We start from the raw sequence: 23,260 nt of genomic DNA on the forward strand, positions 1-23,260 counted from the left end.
ATGCGCGTTGACTGTCCACTTTTTGTTATGGAAAATGTCGGTACATAGACTTTTTGTAACTCGAGTATATGCACCGGCCAAATTTCGGTACAAAATCGTTACAAATAGCTTTTTATAACGAAAAATGGCCATTTGTAGCAGTTTTAAAGCCGCTACAAATAGCTATTTTTTTGGTAGTGAGGTCCGCCACTGCTATAGATACAAAACTCATCATATGTGACTTTCCCGTCGGGCCTAGTTTGCAGGGTATTAGGTTCGGCCGTAGGTTTACCTAGTGCGCACTTTCTGATAGCGACTGCGGGTTACCACGACATTAAAAAAAAAACTCATCATAACATACATATATATAATACTATTTATACAAACCGCCATACACTTACATCCATACATATATGTAAATTAACACACATACTACACATACATTAATACAATATAAATCTGTATATACAGTGTACTACTTCCTTCCAGCTTTAAAGGTCTCATTTACTTTTTAATTGTATCAAAATATAGTACAAATTAAGAAAAAATTGCAAAAATACTTCAATTAGTGTCTTATAGTACTAATATAAAGACATTTGTAAAAAAAAATTATACAAATATAAAGATATTTTTAATGTTAAATACAATGACGCAAAAGATAAATGTAACCTTAGAGGCAGGCGGATGGAGTATAAAATAGTGATTAGCGGTAGATATATTTAATATTTGTATTGATTATCCCTATACTAATTAACATGCATAACTTTCTAAACTTAAGGCCAATAATGTGGGTGAGCTTGTATTGCATTTAAATACATACTATGAAATTTATAATATTGTCCTCCAATATGTGTCTTTTGTGTTAACAAAGGAAAGGAGTATGTGTGTTTTTTAGGTTTTGATTTAAAATTTTAATTGATTTTTTTTTTATTTAAACAATATTTTTATATAAGACTTCATAAAAATAATAGTATATTTTTATTAAAAATATGCACAGTAAATAATGGAGTTTTATGATTTGAAAATAAAAGACAAACACACCCACTGTTTATTTGGTTTTTTGAGCTCTTCTTCATTAATTTTGTTCTCTCCTATAAGCATGCTATTACATTAAATTTGTAAGCTCCACCTATTATATTATCTACAATGGTCTTTATATATATTTATTGTATTGAGAGTTTCAACAATTTAGGATGTGTTTGTTTGAAGGATTTTGGAAGACTTCCACTGTTTACACAAATTTTTGTCCTAAAAAAATATCAAATCGAATGTCAATTCTTCATTTTATATATTATACTAAAAATCAATTTTACATTCAAAACATCACATCAATACTTATTTATATCACATCGTATAACTATTCAAATTCAGAATTTTTACTATTCAAATCACAATCTAAAATTCAAAAACCTTCAAACAAACACACTTTTTTAAGTGCATAATTTTATCAGTAAATACATCGAAACAATAAAATTATTATGAGAAGTGCATAATTTTCTTATTTTGAGTACAATAAAATTCGATCAATTCAACGTGAATATATATTCGTGTATCGCGTTTTTTTTTTTTTTTTTATACATCGGAAATAGATTTAGTTCATTTCTTTGTCAATTTGGAATCTGGTTTTCATATTCAAGCCTGACCCTTTAAACTTGGCTTCTATGACCTTTTCCATACCTTTGGCTATTGTGGGTGAAAGATAATTGCTCCAATTGTGAACTTTACCCTCTCTAAAGAAGGAAGTTTTTTTAAATTGCTTGTAAACATATCCTTCTTTGTTGGCCTCCATATTTTTCATACTCTCAAAACTACATAGCCTTGAGATTTCGTCAACCATGCCTTGTTTTTCTTCCTCAGCCGTAAAGGGACATCTGCGGTTGAACATTGATTATGTTTATCACAAGCTCAAAATCAAAATCAAGCTGAACTTAGTTATAAATTTGATGAAACATATATTATTCAATCTATAATAATTATAATAATAATAATAAATCTTAAACTCTATAGAAGAGGTCAAACTATTGTTTCTCCAAATATCATATCAATGTGTAGTAGTGTTAAATAAGCAGTAAATTCAATATAATTAACAAACCAAAATATTTAAAAAAAAAAAGCATAAATTGTCATTAGAAAATGGAGTATAATAAACAATAAAAGTAGGTACATAGCGCTTCGATTAAAGGGTGCTGACTGGGGACTTATGAGCACCATAAAATAATATACGAAAATATTGTTATATATATAAATATATATATCGTATAAAATACAGTATGTTCTGTGAGGTTTATTTTGTATATGTAGTGTATATTTATATCTACTGCGGCAATTAAGTAATGTTAAAAATGGTTTAAGGGATTGCATATTATCAATAGAAAATGTGTAGGAATTTTAAATCAAATTATCCTCTAAATAAATCCCCCTAATTATTGCATACCCCAGAAATTCAGCAATCTTCCTGACATGCCCCACTGGGTCTTCCTTCATCTCCTCGTAGTGTAAGAACAGCAACTTCCTCGGATTCTCCAAATGCTCCTTCCAATATCCGAGAACATGCTCCCAAAACGGTCCGTACATTTCAATCCCCTGGCAGAACTCGTTGAAAGCCTCGTCCATGGCGAGCGGCGGCGGCGGCGCCGCCGCCTCCTTCACCACCCGGTTCGCAAGCAAGAAATGGCGAAGCGAAATGAACCGGTCCAGAGGGTTCCTGCAAATATAAATGATTCTGCAGTTATCTGATTCTCGGACAGAATCCGGAAGCATCACGTGAGGCACGTGCGTGGAGAAGATTCTAGGGCACGGGATTCCGTCGAGGTTAGGGTTGTCCTCTTCCCAGTAGAGTTTGAACTCGAGATTGCAGGCGAGGTCGTGTGGGTTGGCAGTTAGGAGCGGGCTCTGCCCCGGCGGGATAAGGCTGCGTTTGGCTATGGAAAATGTTAAGGCAAGCAGCCATGTTGTCCCTGATTTGGGAAGTGACGTCACCATTACGTCGCCTTCTTTGGCTTTGAAGTTGCTGCGGGCTGACAGTATGGATCGGAGTAGTTGGTCGGAATACCAAGTGCCGCCGTATTTGCCGAGGATCTGGTCGTACCAGTTGGTCTGTTGGTCGACGAAGTTGTCGGCGGTGGCTCTTGAGCAAAGGCTTTTAGGGTTTCCTGATTTCTCCATTTCAGGGAACTAAGACCATTAATGGCTGCCTTAGAAATGGATTTTTAGGGTTTATGGAGACAGAATTGTAAGAATTCCAGTTAGGAAGATTGAGAGTTTTGGAGTTGAGTTTTGAGGGATATGGAGTATGGCTTAGCGATGTATTTAGGGCTTATTTAAAAGGAAGTAGAGAATCTCTCCGGTTGTGTTTTTTTTGGGGGTTTTTTCTAGAAGGTTTTTATTCTTCATATTTTCTTTTTCTTTCTAAGATATTAAATTAAATAATTATTTTTTCTTCTATATTATACTACTATAAATTTATTTTACATTCAAAACATCACACATCAACGTTTATATATATCACATCAAACAATTATTCAAATTCAATTTTTTACTATTCAAAAATCCAAACCCAAAAACTAAAACTTACAAACAGACACACCTGAGGTATGCTTCTTTTTTGGTTTTTTAATTATCGGGAAGTATAGAGACCCAACAATAATTATTTCAAAAGAAATCCGATCCATAATTATTTGTTTGTGGTTTAAAGTTAATTCAAATTTTTATTTAAATGATACTGTTTGTTGAGATATTTTAGATATTCAGTTTTAGATTTAATAAATTTATATCTAGATTTGATCTTATCCATAGATTAGATTACTTAGATTTGAGTCTATCGAGTATGTTTTGTATTACCTATATATATACGCTCCTTATTTTGATGATCAATAAGAAAATCTCATTATTTTCTCCCATAATTTCTAACATGGTATCAGAGCCTACTTTTTTTATGCCTTAGATATAGCCTACCAACCCGTGTTTCTCCAGGTACATTCAACCTGGATTGTACCCGGAGGTCTTGTGATTTCGAGATCATGCCTTTGCAAGTTGTCTTTTTGCAAATCTGTCACGTCTCGTCTCCGATCTGTCATTTGTACGTTGCTTGTCTGTTGCCTGTGTGCAATCTGAAATCTTCGCTGCTTGTCTGTTGCCTGCGAGCGATCTGAAACGATCTGTCATACGTCCATTGTCTGTCTGTTGCTGCATGCGATCTGCCATCTGTCGTTGCCTGTCTGTTGCTGCGTGCGATCTGCCATCTGTCGTTGTCTGTCTGTTGCTACGTGCGATCTGCCATCTATCGTTATCTGTCTGTTGCTTGCGTGCGATCTGCCATCTTTCATTCCTTATTTGTTGCCGAAAATCTGTCTATTATTTGCCATTTGTCCGTTGTTTGTCTGTTGCCTGCGTGCGATCTGATTTGTCCGATGTTTGCGATTTGTCTGTTTTCGGTTCCGGTGGAGTCATGTCGTTTTCGGCCTCAGTGGAGTCATGTCGTTTTAGGCTTCGGTGGAGTCATCTCGTTTTTCGGCTCCGGTGGAGTCATCTCGTTTTCGCCTCCGGTGGAGTTATGTGGTTTTCGGTTCCGGTGGAGTCACGTGATTTTCGACTCAAGTAGAGTCATCTTGTTTTCGGCTCTGGTTGAGTCATCTCGTTTTCAACGGCTCCGGTGAAATCATGTCGTTTTTTGCTCCGGTTGAGTCATCTCGTTTTCGGCTCCGGTGAAGTCCTGTCGTTTTCGGCTCCGGTGGAGTCATCTCATTTTCGGCTTGTTTTCGGCTCCGGTGGAGAGTCATCTCGTGTTCGGCTTCGGTGGAGTCATGTCGTTTTCGGCTCCGGTGGAGTCATATTGTTTTCGGCTCCGATGGAGTCATCTCGTTTTTTGCTCCGGTGGAGAGTCATCTCGTTTTCGACTCCGGTGGAGAGTCATTTCATTTTTTGCTCCGGTGGGTGGAGAGTCAACTACTAATTTTATTTATGTTTTTTTTTTTTGCGTTTATATTCAAATTTCTTATCAAACTCAAGTTGGTTAATGTTATACCACTTGGTTGAGTCATCTCGTTTTCCACGGCTCCAGTGGTCATATGGTTTTCGACTCCGGTGGAGAGTCATCTCGTTTTCGACTCCGGTGGAGCGTCATCTCGTTTTTCGGCTCCGGTAGAGTCATCTCCTTTTTTGCTCCGGTGGAGCGTCATCTTGTTTTTCGGCTCCGGTCGAGTCATCTCGTTTTTTGGCTCAAATGGACTTGTGTCGTTTTCGGCTCCGGTGGAGTCATCTCATTTTCGACTTATTTTCGCCTCCGGTGGAGAGTCATCTCGTGTTCGGCTTCGGTGGAGTCATGTCGTTTTCAGCACCGCTTGAGTCATATTGTTTTCGGCTCCGGTGGAGTCATCTCGTTTTTTGCTCCGGTGGAGAGTCATCTCATTTTTTGCTCCGGTGGGTGCAGATTCAACTACTAATTTTATTTATGTTTTCTTTTTTGCGTTTATATTCAAATTTCTTAATAAACTTAAGTTGGTTAATGTTATACCTATTGGTTGAGTCATCTCGTTTTCCATGGCTTCAGTGGTCATATGGTTTTCGACTCCGATGGAGAGTCATCTCGTTTTCGACTCCGGTGAAGCGTCATCTCGTTTTTCGGCTCCGGTAGAGTCATCTTATTTTTTGCTCTGGTGGAACGTCATCTTGTTTTTCGGCTCCGGTGGAGTCATCTCATTTTTCGGCTCAAGTGGAGTCGTGTCGTTTTCGGCTCCGGTGGAGTCATCTCATTTTCGGCTTGTTTTCGCCTCCGGTGGAGAGTCATCTCATGTTCGGCTTCGGTGGAGTCATGTCGTTTTTTGCTCCGGTGGAGTCATCTCGTTTTTTGCTCCGGTGGAGAGTCATCTCGTTTTCGACTCCGGTGGAGAGTCATCTCGTTTTTTGCTCCGGTGGGTGGAGAGTCAACTACTAATTTTATTTATGTTTTCTTTTTTGCGTCTATATTCAAATTTCTTATCAAACTCAAGTTGGTTAATGTTATACCACTTGAGTTTGAAGGGGGATGTTGAGATATTTTAGATATTCAGTTTTAGATTTAGTAGATTTATATCTAAATTTGATCTTATTCATATATTAGATTACTTAGATTTGAGTTTATCAAGTATGTTTGTATTGCCTATATATAGGCTCCTTATTTTGATGATCAATAAGAAAATCTCATTATTTTCCCCCATAATTTCTAACACTCTTGTGTCAATTTGAAGGTGTTGATTTTAAAAAATAATACTCCCTCCGTTCCATTGAAAGGTTACCATTTTTTATTTTCGTCCGTCCCAAAACAAGATTACCATTTCCTAATTTAGTAATAGTACTACGTACTTCACATAATAAATACCCTTTTAATTTACAATATATTACACAAATGACATTACTTTTATATTACACTATACTAATAGGGGTATTTTTATCTTTTTTACTACAATCCAATATAATACTAATATTAAAAAATCTACGTGCAAAAAGCAAACGCCACCCTTATTGCGGGACGGAGGGAGTAGTATTTTAATTGTAGTATATTATTAAAAATAGGGTATAAATAATTTTTTTTTTTCGTTTTTTATGTAAAAGTATTGGTGTGATGGTAAAGTATGAGTATTTGTAAAAATATAATAGTATTTTTTAAATGTTCTTTTATCATTTGGACAACTCAAAATACAAATATATATATTTTTTTTTTTATGGGAGGGATAGAGCATTTTTATGTTATATTTTGTGGGAGAGAATATTATATTATCATTGAAAACGTATTGAATAAATAATATTGATTTGAATATAAATGGATGAGAAAACAGATAAGAGAAAGACTATTGGGATTTGGATTTGAGGAAGTTTTAATGTTTAGCTCTAAAACCAAATTCAACACTATTTATTAATTCATATACTTATTAAAAATATATTTTTTTTTTATTCGAAAAATATTATCCTAAAATTCGAACTCAAATAAAAACTAAATAAATTCAATATTTTGTAATAATTGTGTGTATAAAATGATAAATTTAATTGTGAGGAAATAAAAAACAAATTGATACAAAGAGCGTGGTAACACAATTTGATATTTTCATGAACAACATGATGATGAACGATAGGACAATCAATTTTGATGTGTTTGTTACATTCATTAAAAATGTCGTTAAGAGAGATCCATATAGCACTCTTATTGTTGCATTGTGGAGCAATAGGAGATTACTGAGATATCTCAAAGTCAGCAAAGCTATTTGGATACTAAAATTAAGAAATAATGTCAGATAAAAAAAAAAATACGAAATTATGATAAATTTATTAACGAATTGATAAGAAAAAAATAATGACGCAAATAAAAAAATTGTTGCAAAATTATTAATATATGTTAGTTTAAAAACAATAAAAGTATAATTTATGGGGTATTTGGGAAACAGCGTTTTGAAGAGCTTTTAGCTAATTGAACAGTTTTTAGCTGTTTGACCAGTCAAAACGTTAATTTAGGTGTTTGGTAAATTAGCTTTTTGAAAGAGCTTTTTGGACCCAAAAAACTAATTTCTGAAAAACTCATCTACCCAGCGTTTTGAAAGAGTTTTTTCATTTTAATTTTGGTTATTCCTTATTTACCCTTAAAACTTAATTATTTATTTTTTACATATAAATATATTTTTATAGTAGTATTTATTAATTATTTTTAATATATTTAATTTATTAAATTATATTTTTATTTTTATTTTTGTAAATTTAAAATAATTACTATTATTAATTATTAGATATAAATTATTTTATATGTAAAATATATAATTTAAAAATAAAACAAATAGAAAAAACAAAGATTATTAATTTATTTATATATATTAAAATAATAATTAACATAATAAAAATATATATACGAAAGATTTATTATTTTATATTTTACATAATTTTAATAAAAATTATTATTTTTTAGTAAAAATAATTTTCTCGGATTTAAATAATAAAAATAAAAATAAATATTTTATAATATTTTTATAATTTTCAATAATTAATAACAAAAAGTCTCATAAATTTCAAACCAAAATAAACAAAATTAAATATTATAAAAAATAACATATTAATGTCCTTAATAGTGATTTTATGTATAAACAGCTAATGTCAAACAGTTGTTTTACCAAACACTTTAATATAAACAGCTAACAGCTAATTGAATCAGCTAACAGCTAAAAGCTATCAGCTAATTGCTAAACGCATTCTTAATAATTTTTTTTACTACAATTAGTAGAATATGCATAGATCTAAGGAACAAAAAAACATTAGAGCAATTTTAACCGACAAAAAATTAGTATATAATCTTGGGAAAATTATTTTTTAGTCCTCTACGGGTCCTTTATCATTTTACTACCGTAAATAAATCTTGTATTGGATCAATTTTACAATTAAAAAAAAAAAATGCACAAATAATCATCATACGCGAGTTGCTTGCGTGGCCATTGGTAAGTAGCTTCTGTGTCTCGATGTTGAGCAAGACCGGTGTCACGCTAGCAATTACTCCGGTGTTTGAGGATTATTTCTGTCAATACTTTTTGTTACTGTGGGAGCATCTCGGCCCCTTGATACTATGCTTTCAATTTTTGTAAAAATATTGTACTCCCTTCGTCCACGGATCAAGTATACATTTACTTTTGGCGCGGAATTTAAAAAATAATTGTATTTTAATTATAGTGGGTAGGTATAAGTAGTGTAATGATATTTTTGCCCTTTTTTTGATATAAAAGTAATTATGTGATGTAAAGTAAGGGTAATTGTGAAAAGAAATGAGGTATTTAATGAAATAGTTACTTTATAAATGGACGTCCCAAAATAGAAATATGTATACTTTGTAGCTGGACGGAGAGAGTATTATATTCATTCAAAATTTTTTATTTCTATCTTTATCTTCAATAAATAAATATATTTATATATATCCAGACTCCTTTTTATTAGTAAAATTAATTTATATTAATTATAAATATATATTTAAATTTTTTAATTTTTTGTATTAAACAAAATTTTATTGCTTACAAAATAAGATCTATACTATATATATTTTATTAATGTATAGTTATTAAAATTAAATGCACATTGTAATTTTTTTTAAATCTAATATATATATTACATCATATATCAAATATTAATTAAATAAATCAACTCCATCCCAACTTTCAACTAACAATTCAATTGGTAACCAAACACACATTTTCCCTATTTTCTAACTTAATACAATATATATATATATATATATATATATGTTTGTGAGGTGGGGAAATATAATTTTAATGTACCTTTATGGTTAACACTAATGCATCTATGGTAGATAAAGATAGGATGTATATACTTGTAAGATTATGGTTTTTAATTTTAGTTTTTAATAGTAAAATTTTGAATTAAAATAATTATTTAATGTGATATAAATATATATTAATGCGAAATTTGAATGTAAAATTAGATTTTAGTGTTATAAAATAAATAAAAAATGAGTGCTTGATTTAACGTAATGGGAGAGAAAAAAAAAAATTAGAATAATAAAATCTGAGATAAAATTCCACAAGTAAACACATCCGTCGATCATAATTTATAAGCTCGATTGCGTGAGTATTACACATAGGCAGTGACGAAACTAGCATCTAAATCCTGGATGAGGGCAAAATGTTATAATTTATTTAATATTTAGCTAATAAATTTAAATAAATAATAATGACATAATTATATATAAATTTTGATAGTTTTGGATGGACAAATTGTATATAAATACATAAAAATTAATATTTTTAATACTAAAAAAATTATTAAAAAATTAGCTTGGGTGGTCACCTAGTTTAGTTCCGTCCCTGCACATAGGCGTAAAATCATTAAAGTAACAATTAAATAAACATATATAAATCCATGTCTAACTAATTGAAATGTGCTTATTGCTAGGGATGTCAACGGGGCGGGTTCGGAACGGGTTCTGCAGGCCCCGAGACCCGCCCCGTTAGAAAATATTAGGCTCCGAGACCCGCCCCGCCCCACTTCCACCCGGCCCCAGGACTCGCCCGCCCCGAACCCAGAGGGTTCGGGGCCAACCCGGCAAATCGTTTTTTTTAAAAAAATATATATATAATAATAAATATTTTTTTAACAATCGAATACTAAAACAAATAGGATTAAAAGCACAAAAAAAAAATCTAAAAACAATCAAATATTGATCCATAAAAATAAGATAAATAAATAAATAATATATTTTTATTATATAAATATACATATATTAGGTATAATAATTTTAAAAAATTATTTGGAGCAGACGATTAATTGAATTTTATATTTAAAATTATTTCAGTAAATAAATAATAGATTTTTATTATATAAATGTACATATATATTAGTTATAATAATTTTAAAAAATATCTGGGTTCGGATCCGGGTCCGAGTTGGGGCGGGTTTTTAGTAAAACCCGTAACCCGTCCCGAACCCGGCCGAATTTAAAATTTTAAATCCACAATCCGTCCCAAAATATATTATTTAGATTCGAATCCGCCCCATTAAAAGCGAATCCAGGGCGGACCCGCCCCATTTGACATCCCTACTTATTGCATTAAATATTGTTATGTTGGGTACCATTTGCATAAGCAGTTCATTATCTTGTATTCAAATAAGCTTCATTTACCTTTTTAATGATCGACGGCCCACTTACTGTTACTGCGCGTGTTGGGTTTAATTACAAGATTAAAATTAAAAGAAAATAAACAATAAACTACAATGGATTTATTTGCTTAGTGTTTTGATTTGAAATATAAAAAATTATATAAATTATATAAAAATAATATTTTATACTAAATTTTAATTTTTTACGAGATATTAAGTTAAGTCGCACAAAATTTACCATGGTTTTACGAAATTGAATCAAATTTTTTGTACTTATAAAAATACGTCAAACTCTCTCGTGGTTTCATAAACTATGCGTCTAACGCCTTCGGCGGTAATATTTGACATAAATATGCCCAAACTACGAATAAATTTTAGAACCTTAATTTCTAAATTCCAAAAATTACAAATATATTCATTTTTCTTATATTTATCTTAAAAAAATAGTAACTATACTAGAAAATAGTTATTTTTCCTTATGTTTTAGGAGTTTATTTTTACTATTTTTTTAGGCTAAATATATATAAAAATAAATAAATATATTTGTACTTTTAAAAGTTTAGAGATTGAGATTCTAAAATTTATTTGTATTTTGGGCTCATTTAGGTCAAATACGGTTAAATAAATACCGCAAAAGGTGTTAGACACAGAGTTTATAAAATTGCGAGGGTGTTTAAAGCAGTTTTAGAAGTATAGAAATTTTGTGCAATTTAGCATAAGATAATAATATATGTATTACATATATTAAAAATTGTGTCGATAAAAATTTGTTAAAAGAACAAACTCAGTACAGCAACATAGTTCCATCAAAGACTATCTACACTCAATAATAAATAACCAATATTTCTGTCCCGTTATAGTAGATCATCTGTTCTTTTTAGTCCGTCCTACTTAAGATGTTTTTTCTATTATTGATAAATTTAATAATTTTAAACATATTTAAAAAATATAAATAAATTTAATTAAATTTCAAATTTCTTACACATACGATCCATTCGAAACCTTTTATTTTTATTTTTCTCCTCAATAAACAAATATTTAAATCTATTGAAAACTATTTAATTATTTTTTATAAAATTAATTTATATTAATTATACACAAATAAATATTTTTTTATTTATTTGTATTATATAAAATTTTATTCTTTACAAAATAATGTTCATATTATATACATTTTACTTCTGATTGTATTGACTTTTAATTATTCAAAATTTGAAGTATTTTATAAGCTTAAAAATAACTATTATAAAGCCATCTTGATGTAGCTTTTGAAAAATACAAAATCACTTTTTAAAATTAAAATTCTTATTTTTCCATAACAACAACAACATCAAAAACAAAATAATAATAATAATAATAATAATAATAATAATAACAACATATAAGACAATTGATTATATATTAATTAAAATTTGAAAACATTTATTATATTATGCTTTTTAATTTATATCTTATGCCTAAATTAAAATTTAAAAATACGATTGAGATACCAAATTTGATAATATAAAATTTTTAATTATACTACATAATTTGAATCTTTTAAAATAAAATATAGAGCATAATTAATTTGAAATTAAATTATATTTTTATTCTTAATATATTATTCAATTAAATTAAAAATATATATGTTTTAATTATACAAGATAATTTTAAAATTAAATTAAACTATAAAATTTTAGTAGAAATATATATTTATATTAATAACGTATCCATTTGGATAATTTTGATAGTTTCAAAAGTATTTTTAATATTATTGCATCCAAATATTCTTTATTTTTCTAAACAATAGTTTTATAAAAATTCATCCAAAATAAAATCAAATTAATTTTACTTTTGATGTATTACTTTTAACGTTCGCTTATTTTGAATTCAATCCAAACACCTTTCACATATTCAAATTAACCCAATTTTAGATTTTTAAAGGTTGTTGGTTGATTGATGTTGAATATGTTTTGTTAATAAGAATGAAAGTAACATAAAATAAATATATAATATATGAAGTTTTTAATAGAATTTTATTTAGAAGATTTTCTGTTATATTAAATAAAACTTTATTTTTTTTATTTTTTTTATTTTTTTTTTTTTTTGTGTGCGCGCGCGCGTGCATGTCTATACCTTAAACTTATGCATGCATGGTAGGTCATTTGTATATAACTTTTCATAAATCCCTACTCATTTAATTGGAAATATAAATATTGTATTAAATAATATTACATTAGGACCCTTCTATGAAAGTTCATATCTTGTATTCAAATTAGCCCATTAATGGATTTGTATTGATCATTTATTGAGTGATCTATGTCTGTTGTATTAATAAGACTGGGGTTATAGTTGGAAAATCACCACCACCAGCTCTACTGAGGGTGTGTTCAATTCAAAGGGTTAGATTTTGAATTTAATTTGAATTTTGAATAGTAAAAATTTTAAACCTGAATAATCATATTGTTATAATTATTTTTGGGATTGATATACAAAATTTCTTTACAAAATCACATAGAAAACATGAATAAAAACACAAATAAAAAAAATTCACTCAACAGATTAAAAGTGAGTTAACAAAAAGATTTTGAGGCTCGTGCTCCAAAACCTTCATACACCACAAAAATACACAAAACACTCCACACCAAACCTGAAATGCAACACGCATTTCAGGGCATGGAACGCGGCAAAGGCACAAAGTTCAGCCATACCAGAATGTCGTCGGTGAATCGTTAAAGAAATGAGACAACTTGATGAAAATGAAAATTGTGTTATAGAGAGAGAATGAAAGAAAATTATATCAATGAAAGAAAGAATTAGGAGATCATATTATGAGCAGTGGTTGAAGAGAGTAAGCAATATATATTTTAGTCAACCTCAAATGGACAGCGAAGATTCATGACCTAGACTAGATGGCTCATATTAAATCTTAGATATGGATCGGGCCAAAATAGTTGTGGGCAAAAAAAAAAAAAGGGGTTGAGGCATATTTGTGTGTAGGTATTGGATTAAATACTATATTTTGCCTCAAATAAAAAATATCATAGACCCAAAAAATAAAGAAATCCTCTATCTGATTTTTGGGACTAAGGTTGATGGGGATCATCATTGCCAAAGTTGAATTACATAAGGTAACTATGCAGCATAATAGATAGAAATCGAAAATAAAGACTATTAAAATGCGTAGCAGAAAGCAGCTTGCAAACACGCCGACATTTTCTACTTATGAAAATCATAATATAAATCGTCCTTATATTTCTAATTCAAAATTATTCAACTCTTGCAGATAATAAGATACTCTTGAAGGGAAATGAACCTGAAGAATTAGAGTAAAAGATTTATAATTTGTGATAATCCTCACACGTTGTCTTGCAAATCTCATATCCTTAACAAATCAAAGAGGAAACAGGAGGTACTTGGGTGTGAACGCCCCCATGATCATCGAAAATAGTTTTGCAAGATTTTTTCTATGTTTATGGTCAATAGTTTGTCTAAGGATGCCGAAAAAGTAATATTAATTCCATTTTCACTGTGTGGTGAAGCTGATAAATGAATAAATTTCATTCACAATCCCGCTTGATTTGAAGACTTAATAACATTTGACGAGATTTGACATTGCAATAAAACTATTTAACAAATGAGAAATATTATACAATTTAAACAATAGGGAGATGAATATCTACTTCTAGCATAGTCACGCTTCATGACAATGCTATGTAAATACCCTTATTATATAGAAATTTGGAAATTTTATATGAAAATTTGTAAACAACTCCATGCACCTATAAGACCATATCTCAAGAAATTAAAATTGACTATATCAATGTTTAAATAATTGGATAACCTAACGAGCTGTCGCGCGGTCAATCAAATATTTTACCTAATCCGTGATCATAATTTAATGTAATACAAAGGAAGGGATCGTCTCCACAGGGATTGTGTGATTCACTCTTTCGTGTTCTAATGCGGTAAATAAATGGGGGGTTTTCTTTTATTATCTAATGAAAATAAAATAACAAAGTAGGGGAACTGACTATCAAGGGATGATACAGTTATAGCACTTGTGTTTTATCGTTAATTCAATAAAGTTAATTCTTATTAAAGTATCAATAAATTGGTTAAAGTTATCGAGAAGCTCTGACAACCAATTTTTCCTTACAGTGTAGGTAATTAAGGTACGACTGTTAACTACCCCTAATTAAACAAATAAACCTACGTGCGCCCATAAGAATATTGCCTAACCACATTATAATCTAGAAAAACCCAATTCAAAACAATTACTACCTAGGAGGAGCAATTAGATTTGATTGTCTAACTCCCGGGAAAGAACTATTCAACCCGGTTGTCACCTATTCAAGTGCGAATACAATTACGGATATCCTACCTGAATTACTTTAGATTATCAGACTAATTTAAATATCGGTACCAAAATATTCAATCAATCTAACAATCACAAACGCTATTATCAGAATTAGACAAATATTCATAATCAGAAAGAACTTTTATAAAGAAAATCAAGAATCTCCAAAACAAAAGAACCAAAACATTATCACCCCTCAAACCAGAAAAGTATCTACTCCATAATCAAATAACAAAGAACAAAAAAGAAAGATAAAGTCATAGTGGAAGGGGGAAATCTTCTCTGTCGATTTGCTCCTGCGCGATCTATGAATCTGTCAGTCTCATGCTCCTGTGCTTTTCTGCCCTAGCCATTCTCTCTTTTTGAAATGTGTGATCCCTCCTTTTATTTAATGTTTGCCCTAATTATTTTGTAGTTGGGCTTTTGGGCCTTTAATTTAATTTATCAAATCAAGAAGGTGTAGCTAGGTTGTGCAAATCTGAATTTTTCTTTCCTTTTTCTGCCAATTATGCCAAATTTGATATTTGCCCAATGCACACATCAAATAAACAATTCGCATATAAATTAGGTAGAATCCAATCAAAATCACCCAAATATCGCATATGATATGAATATAAAACGCATACGATTTCTAAATATCACCTAATCAAGCTTTTTTGCAAAGTATTTTCATATTATTCAAAGTATTTTCTTTTTTCTTTTTTTAATACAGTTTGTGACTGTAAAAATGAGTTGTTAATATTTTCAGTATCAACATAGTTGTCATATGAAAGAAATATACACAAAACGTTAATTGTATTTGACTTAAACTCGTTCATAAGTTATTATTCAACATTTATATTATATTTATAGAACAAATATTAAATATTATTTTATCAAACAAACATTAATCTATTCGGCTGCGTAATCAATTGACTTGATGAATGAAGTTGAAATATCAATAAAAAGTTGTTGGCTTTTTTTTTCTATAACAATAATTATATAATGATAATATCAGTTAACATTATAAAAAAAATATAATAGATGTGTTTGGCTTATTTGATTTCTTTTTTTTTTTTTTTTTCATTATTCATAATTTTCTTATTCTAAATATCAAATTAAATATTTGTTTTTATTTTTTATATCATTCTCTCCGTCCCAACAGAGTTGTCTTGTTTTTTCATTTTCGTCCGTCTCAAAATAATTGTCTTGTTTTCTTATTTAGTAATTGCGGTCCCCACTTTATAACAAAATTATTGTTACTTTTCCAAGCTACCATTTATTATTACTCTAATATATTTTTTTAAATCATTCAAAAATTAAGGGTATTTTAGTCTTTTACCTTTTTATTTTATATTCACTTTCACTTAAATACTATTATTCATTAATTCATATGTCCACTCCCAATAAGACATCTTTTCTGGGACGGAGGGAGTATTAAAAACTAATTTTATATTCAATATACTATATCAATTTTTATTTATATTACGTCAAACAACTATTTAAATTAAAATTCAAAATCAAAACCCCAAAACAAACACACCTATTATACTCCGTCACTCTCAAACGAATATATCCCTTGATACGTAAAAGTTAAGATATTTCAGTATTAATGGCTAATTATTTTAACTATAATATGAAAGAAATACTTTTAAATGGTACAAACAAAAATGAAAAAAAAAATGATGTTTTCAATTGGGACAGAGAGAGTATATATTCTGTTTATATATCGAACTAAATCATTCAGGCCTATTAAAATGTTTATGTCATTTAAGCTTAATGGAATATTCTCTCCGTTTTAATTCAAGATATTATTTTTATCATTTTTGTATATTCTATTCAAAAGTTTTTCTTTTTTATTTTAATAAAAGTAATCATACAATAGTATCAAAATATTTTTAACTTTTATGTAAATTACAAATATTTTATTATACATACAATTACTTTATATATATAATTAATGAGTAGAAATGTCGAAATTTTTTAGACACTTCTACTAATCAATATAATACTACTCTCATCCCATCGTCCACCAATAATGTTTACATTTACTTTTGCATGTTAATATTTAAATATTAATTATTATATCAAAACATAGTATAAATTAAAAAAAATGATGAAAATATTTTTATTAGTATTTTATTATACTAATATAATGATATTTATCCAAAATATTGTACAAATATAAAAATATTTTTAATATTAAAAACAATGATGCTATATGCAAATGAAAATATTAGTGATGGACGGAGGTAGTATTATTTATTAATTTAGCACAAACTTAAAAAGAATAGATTGGAGTCGGACAAATAGAGTATTTAGTGTGACTTTTTCATCAGGCCTGATGCTTCGGCCATGGTTCACCAGTGCGCACTTTCGGGTAGCGACTGCAAATTCCCATGTCATAATAAAACAAAAAAAAAAAAGAAAGAGTATAAATTAATTAGTAGCCATAAAAAATATGCTGTTATCTTCCTTTGCCAAGCAGATCATACATGAAGTTTCTTTGGTTTGTTGAAGCGAAGCACCGACAGGCCGCCGTACCTAAACCCACACGGTTCGAAGAAATCAATGTCCGATTATTTACTAGCTACTCTGTTTGTTATATGTGAAAAGTATTAATTATATCTCTTACCTTATACTATTCAACCCCATATATATATATTAAAAATTAATTTTTATTGTTTATGATTTTTTTTTAAAAAAAATATATCAAATTATTCCCTCTGTCTCAAAAGATTTATCTTGTTTTTTCATTTTCGTCTGTTCCAAAACAATTGTCTTGTTTTCTTATTTAATAGCCGTGGTCTCTACTTTATAACAAAATTATTTCTACTTTTCTATACTACCCCTAATTATTACTTAACGTACTCTTTAAAATCCTTCAAAAAGTAATGACATTTTAGTTATTTACATTTTACTTTATACTCACTTTCAATTAAATACTATTATTTCTTAATTCTCATGTCAACTCTCAATAAGACACTTCTTTTGGGACGGAGGGAATATTATTTTTTAATTTTTTTTAATTTTTATATTGTATTAAAAATTAATCATATATTCAAAATATGATACTCCCTCATTTACTTAATTATATTGGTAGTTAAAAGTATTGAAATAACATTTTTGTCTTTACTTTTTGGTGTAAAAAATGATGATGTGATATAAAGTAAAGATATTTGTGGAAAAAAATGAGATATTTAATTAAATGTATATTTTATTATTAGACGTCCAAAATAAAAATATGTATACTTTCTACGAGGACGGATGAAGTATAAAATAATTTTTTTCTTATAAATTCATATAGTCATCCTGTAGGAGGCAAATGATTTCTTATTCTTATTATTATTATTATTAACTCATAGGCTAAACTGATTTTTTTGTCCCGTAATTGGAAATTTTTATCATTGTAGTCTCGTAAGTGAAGTCTATCGCAAACTAGTCTCATAAGTAGAAAATTTTTGTTGTTTAAGTCCTCCGGCGCTGGAGACGCCCGCGTGGCTCGCCGGAGGCCATGTGTCCGCCAGGTCAGCAACACTTGGCGGACACGTGAATTTTATTTTAATTATTTTAATTTTTTTTTAATTGGACCAAATAAAAAATTAAAAAAAGAAAAATAAAATTAAAAATAAATTTTTTAAAAAAATAAAATAAAATTCACGTGTCCGCCAGATGTCGCTGACCTGGCGGACACGTGGCCTCCGGCGAGCTATTCGGGCGTCTAGGCGCCGGAGGACTAAAACAATGAAAAAATTTTCACTTATAAGACTAGTTTGCGACAAACTCCACTTACGAAACTAAAATGACAAAGGAGTCAAGTTAGAGGAAAAAAAAAAAAAAAAACAGTTTACCCTCGTTATTAGGTCATGATAAGATTGTTCATTAACTTCATTTCGACTTTTTCATTCTCGAGGTATGTGATTATTACAATTTTTTTTAAAAAAAATACATTTTTTTTTGTATTCATTATTGATAAATTTTCAAATGCCTCCAATCTTGAATGCTATTTTGGCAATTATGGCGATTTTCCACATTTTAGTTAGCTTATTCGCTCTCTTTATGTCAATTTTCATACATGTATATATAAGGACATTTTAGACTAACTCCAAGTTTGGGACAAGAATGAAGGGTTTTTTTAGTTTGTATTTTTGGATAAACGTATTTTTTTATATTATGTAAGATAAATTTAGCCAGTAATATAAAAAATAATATTTTATATTAAATTATTAATTTTTTTAATGGATGAATAGAGTATATTTATTATTATATATTGTATTAATATAAATTATATCTATTTATAATATTTATGGAAACTCCGGCAATTTAAAAATAAGTCGGGTGAACAAATCTGATAATTTTACTCTATTTTTCTACAAGGAATGAGATTAAATGTTTAAAATTTAAATTCAACACATTTTTTAAGTACTTAAAATTTTTTATTTTTTTATTTATGTAATTAAATAATAGAATAATTTTAACATGGATGCTGAATTGAAAATATCGTATCCTTCTCGTTTTTGAAATGGAATTAAGGTTGTGTTTGGTACAGAGAAATGAGGTAGAGAAATGGAAATGGTATCATTTCTCTTGTTTGTTTGAGTCAGAGAAATGAAGCTTGAGAAATAAATCATTTCTATTTCTCTGTTTTCATTTCTCTCCCGTATGCAGAGAAATTGAGAGAAATGATGTCGCAGTATATGTTTTTTTTTTTTTTAAATTTTTGTTGTACTATTTAATTTTTATAATTTTTTAAAAATTATATTATTTTAATTTTACAAAAAATAAATTTAATTTATTTTAAAGTATTTTGTTTTTATGATATTTTAAGAAATTGTACTAAAATATAATCTTAAAAAACATCGTACATAATTTATAATTTTTTAAAAAAAAATTTACCAAAAATATTTTTCATGAATTCTCATTCGTTAAAACTTTTTTTTATCGGGTTAATCATTTATTTTTGTTTGCTCATTCGTATATCTGCATTTTTTTTAGATTTCTCAAATAAATTTTCTGTTTTATCAAACAAGAGAATTAATTCTCATTCTCTACTCAATTCCATTTCTCTCCAATTCTATTCTTTATTATCATTTCTTTGCAATTCCATTCTCTGTACCAAACGCCCCCTAAATTTTAAAAATTTAAATTTAATCCACATTTTAATTTACTCAATTAAATAATATAATTAACATAATTATTTTTAACACATCAACATGGGTGCTTATTTCTCTATCATTCTCGTTTTTGGAATGGGATTAAATATTGAAAATTTAAATTCAACACTCGTGTTGAATGTTTAAAACTTTTATTTTTTAATATAATAATTAAATAATATAATTAATATATTTATTTTTTTAACAGAATTTAAAATTTTAAAATAGTGTAAATTTATATATGATACCTAATTTTTTAGTTCCACCTAACTTCTGAGCTAATTTTTTTAAAATAACAAATTGACTCCATCAAAAAATAATAATAGAAGTAAAGACGTTGTATATTTGAATAATATAAATATTAAAATACAAATCCAAATAGAGGAAAAATAAATTAGTATTATGATATGCCTAACTTATTAATCTCCACAATATTTATTAAAATCAACCTAAATGTCTTTGACTGGTGACTCAAATGATTGGTGTTCTTTTTTTAGAAAAAAAACGTACTCTTTCCGTGCAATTTCTATTCTCTTAAAATATATTTGCACGATTTTTTAGATGATTGTCTTTTTGTTATGAATTGACAATTTTGTCCTTAATTGTATGATAGTGATTAAAAGTAATAAATGAATGAGGGTAAAAATATAAAATATGTGTTTAAAAAAAAAATAAGACAATAATTGTTGAACGTCCCAAATAAAAAAGTAGAACATTAGTACGTGGACGGAGGGAGTAATATCTGTCCCTAGTGAAGTTTCATTTTGTCAATCAAGTGTGAAAATGTAAACAAAAAATTAAATGTAAAATCCTACCAATCGGTCAACTATACTATACCAATTTAAATATTAGTAACTTATTTTATAAATTTCTTGGATGATGTGATAAAGAAATCTATTTCGGGTGTTTGTTTGTGGGTTTGGATTTTGAGTTGGGATTTGAATAGTAAAAATTTTGAATTTGAATAGTTGTATGATGTGATATAAATAGGTGATGATGTGATGTTTTGAATATAAAATTGATTTTTAGTATAATATAAAAAATAAAAAATAGGTATTTGATTTGATGTTTTTGGGGGAAAAATTTTGGATAAATAGCTAGATTTTGTCCAAATCTCTCAACCGAACACACCCTTCAAATAATTCAAAAATATTACTTCTATATTTTCTTTCTGCATCCACAACCTTATATAAACCAACATTAAAATGTTCTTCAGTCATCGAAGCAACATTTCGGTCAGCTTCCACAACCTGCCCGGCACTTGCTTCTTGTTCTATCTTTCCTTCTTTAATGGCTCCGAACTTCGTCCTCTTCCCCTACATGGCACAAGGCCACACAATTCCCATGGTCGACATCGGGCGGCTGCTCGCTGCCCGCGGCGTCACGGTCACCATCATCTCAACTCCGGTCAACAGCCGGAGAATCAGTCCGGTGATTGACCGAGCCGCCGCCTCAGGGCTGCCCATTCGAGTCGCCATTGTCGAGTACCCTTCCACAAAAGTCGGGCTGCCCGAAGGCTGCGAGAATTACGACATGCTCCCGGAGGCCAGCGACGTCATCAGGTTCTTACACGGCACGACTTTAATGAAAGACGACGTCCGGAACCTTCTGAAGGAGCTCCGCCCCGCGTGTCTGATTTCCGACATGCTTCTTTCCTGGACCGCCGAGATGGCCCTCGATTTGGGCATTCCCCGGCTTATATTCCATGGGACGTCATGCTTCGCTCACGTGATGTGGAATGTTCTCGAAACTTCTAAAGCCGTCGAGGCCGTGGCGTCGAATACCGAATACTTTATAATGCCGGAGCTTCCGGATAATGTTCCGATCACAAAAGCTCAAATCCGCGGCACGCCCGGCGAACTCCCGCCGGATTGGGACAAGCTGCAGCGAGAATTTTTCGACGCGGAGAAGAAATCATTCGGGACGGTGGCGAACACGTTCGAAGAGCTCGAGCTTAAATACGTCGAACACTACTTGAAGACGTCGGCGAAAAGAGTGTGGTGCATTGGCCCTGTTTCGCTCTGCAACGACGACGAGCTCGACAAAGCAGAGAGGGGCAATAAGGCGGTGATCGACGAGCACGAATGCCTAAAATGGCTCGATTCGCAAGACCGCGATTCGGTAATCTTTGTCTGCCTCGGAACCTTGTCGCGGGTGGCTTCGAGCCAGCTGATCGAGCTAGGGCTAGCCCTGGAGTCGTCGGGACGTCCGTTCATATGGGTAGTGAAAAGCGCGAGCGATGAATTTAAATCGTGGTTGAGTGAAGAAAATTTCGAGGGAAGGGTTAAAGGGCGGGGACTCGTGATCCGAGGATGGGCCCCGCAGTTGCTGATATTGTCACATGCTTCGGTCGGAGGTTTTCTGACGCACTGCGGATGGAACTCGACGTTGGAGGGGATCTCGGCGGGATTGCCGATGGCGACGTGGCCGGTGTTTGCGGAGCAATTTATAAATGAGAAGTTTGTGGTGTACGTGGCGAAGACGGGGGTGAGAGTCGGCGTGGAAATGCCGGTGATGGCCGGGGAGGAGGAGGCGGCGGGAGTGCAGGTGAAGATGGAGGAGATAAAAATGGCGATCGATGAGATGATGGACGGTGGAGATGAAGGGAAGGAGAGGCGGGAGAGGGCGAGGAAGCTCGGGGAAATGGCGAAAATGGCCATGGCGGGGGGAGGGTCTTCGTACGCCAACATGACGAGGCTAATTCGAGAAGTGCAGGAAGTTGAAGAGTGATGGGAAGTATTTCGCATTGAAAACATATTCATTGGAATAAAATTAGTTTCGAATAAAGAGATTTACTTGGATTATAAAGAAATAATTATTTACTATAATACAAATGTGTTTATAATTTAATTTTTATGTATTTTTTTCAATAAAAGTAAAATTCAAAGATATGGAAATATCCTTATTTGATTAATTAGTGCTGAGATTAGGAATCTCTGAAAGTAAAACTGGAAATTTTAAAACTACAGACCGAAAATTTAAAGTGGTGATCCCCACTTTGCTTTTGTTAAAGTTGATTGAAGATAATTGAAGAAGAAAAATCTAAATTCTTAAATATTTCCTGAAAAGACGTTTCAGAACCGTCGCCTGGTCGGTTACAGCAACCGCCCACTAATCCCTCATTCAATGACACGTGTCTTCACCCATTTGGCCAACCGCATACCCAGCCGACCAAACCATCCGACTTATTGAT

General features: G+C 30.5%; 2 protein-coding genes across 2 annotated transcripts; one reads left to right on the top strand and one right to left on the bottom strand.

The window, feature by feature from the left end:
• Positions 1-1,570: 1,570 nt before the first annotated feature.
• On the bottom strand, positions 1,571-3,144 carry LOC127249051 (cytosolic sulfotransferase 15-like). Its single transcript, XM_051271642.1, has 2 exons — positions 2,414-3,144; positions 1,571-1,850 (listed from the first exon to the last, which is right to left on the bottom strand). The coding sequence occupies exons 1-2, from the start codon at positions 3,142-3,144 to the stop codon at positions 1,571-1,573; spliced, it is 1,011 nt and encodes a 336-aa protein (XP_051127599.1).
• Positions 3,145-21,269: 18,125 nt separating this feature from the next.
• Positions 21,270-22,967, top strand: LOC127248984 (UDP-glycosyltransferase 73C4-like). Its single transcript, XM_051271566.1, has one exon. It carries the CDS (start codon positions 21,358-21,360, stop codon positions 22,795-22,797), a length of 1,440 nt encoding a protein of 479 aa, XP_051127523.1. The 5' UTR covers positions 21,270-21,357; the 3' UTR covers positions 22,798-22,967.
• Positions 22,968-23,260: the final 293 nt, after the last annotated feature.

The sequence above is a fragment of the Andrographis paniculata genome, unplaced genomic scaffold (assembly GCF_009805555.1).
Source record: "Andrographis paniculata isolate CXL003 unplaced genomic scaffold, ASM980555v1 Contig35END, whole genome shotgun sequence".
NCBI classification, from domain to species: domain Eukaryota; kingdom Viridiplantae; phylum Streptophyta; class Magnoliopsida; order Lamiales; family Acanthaceae; genus Andrographis; species Andrographis paniculata.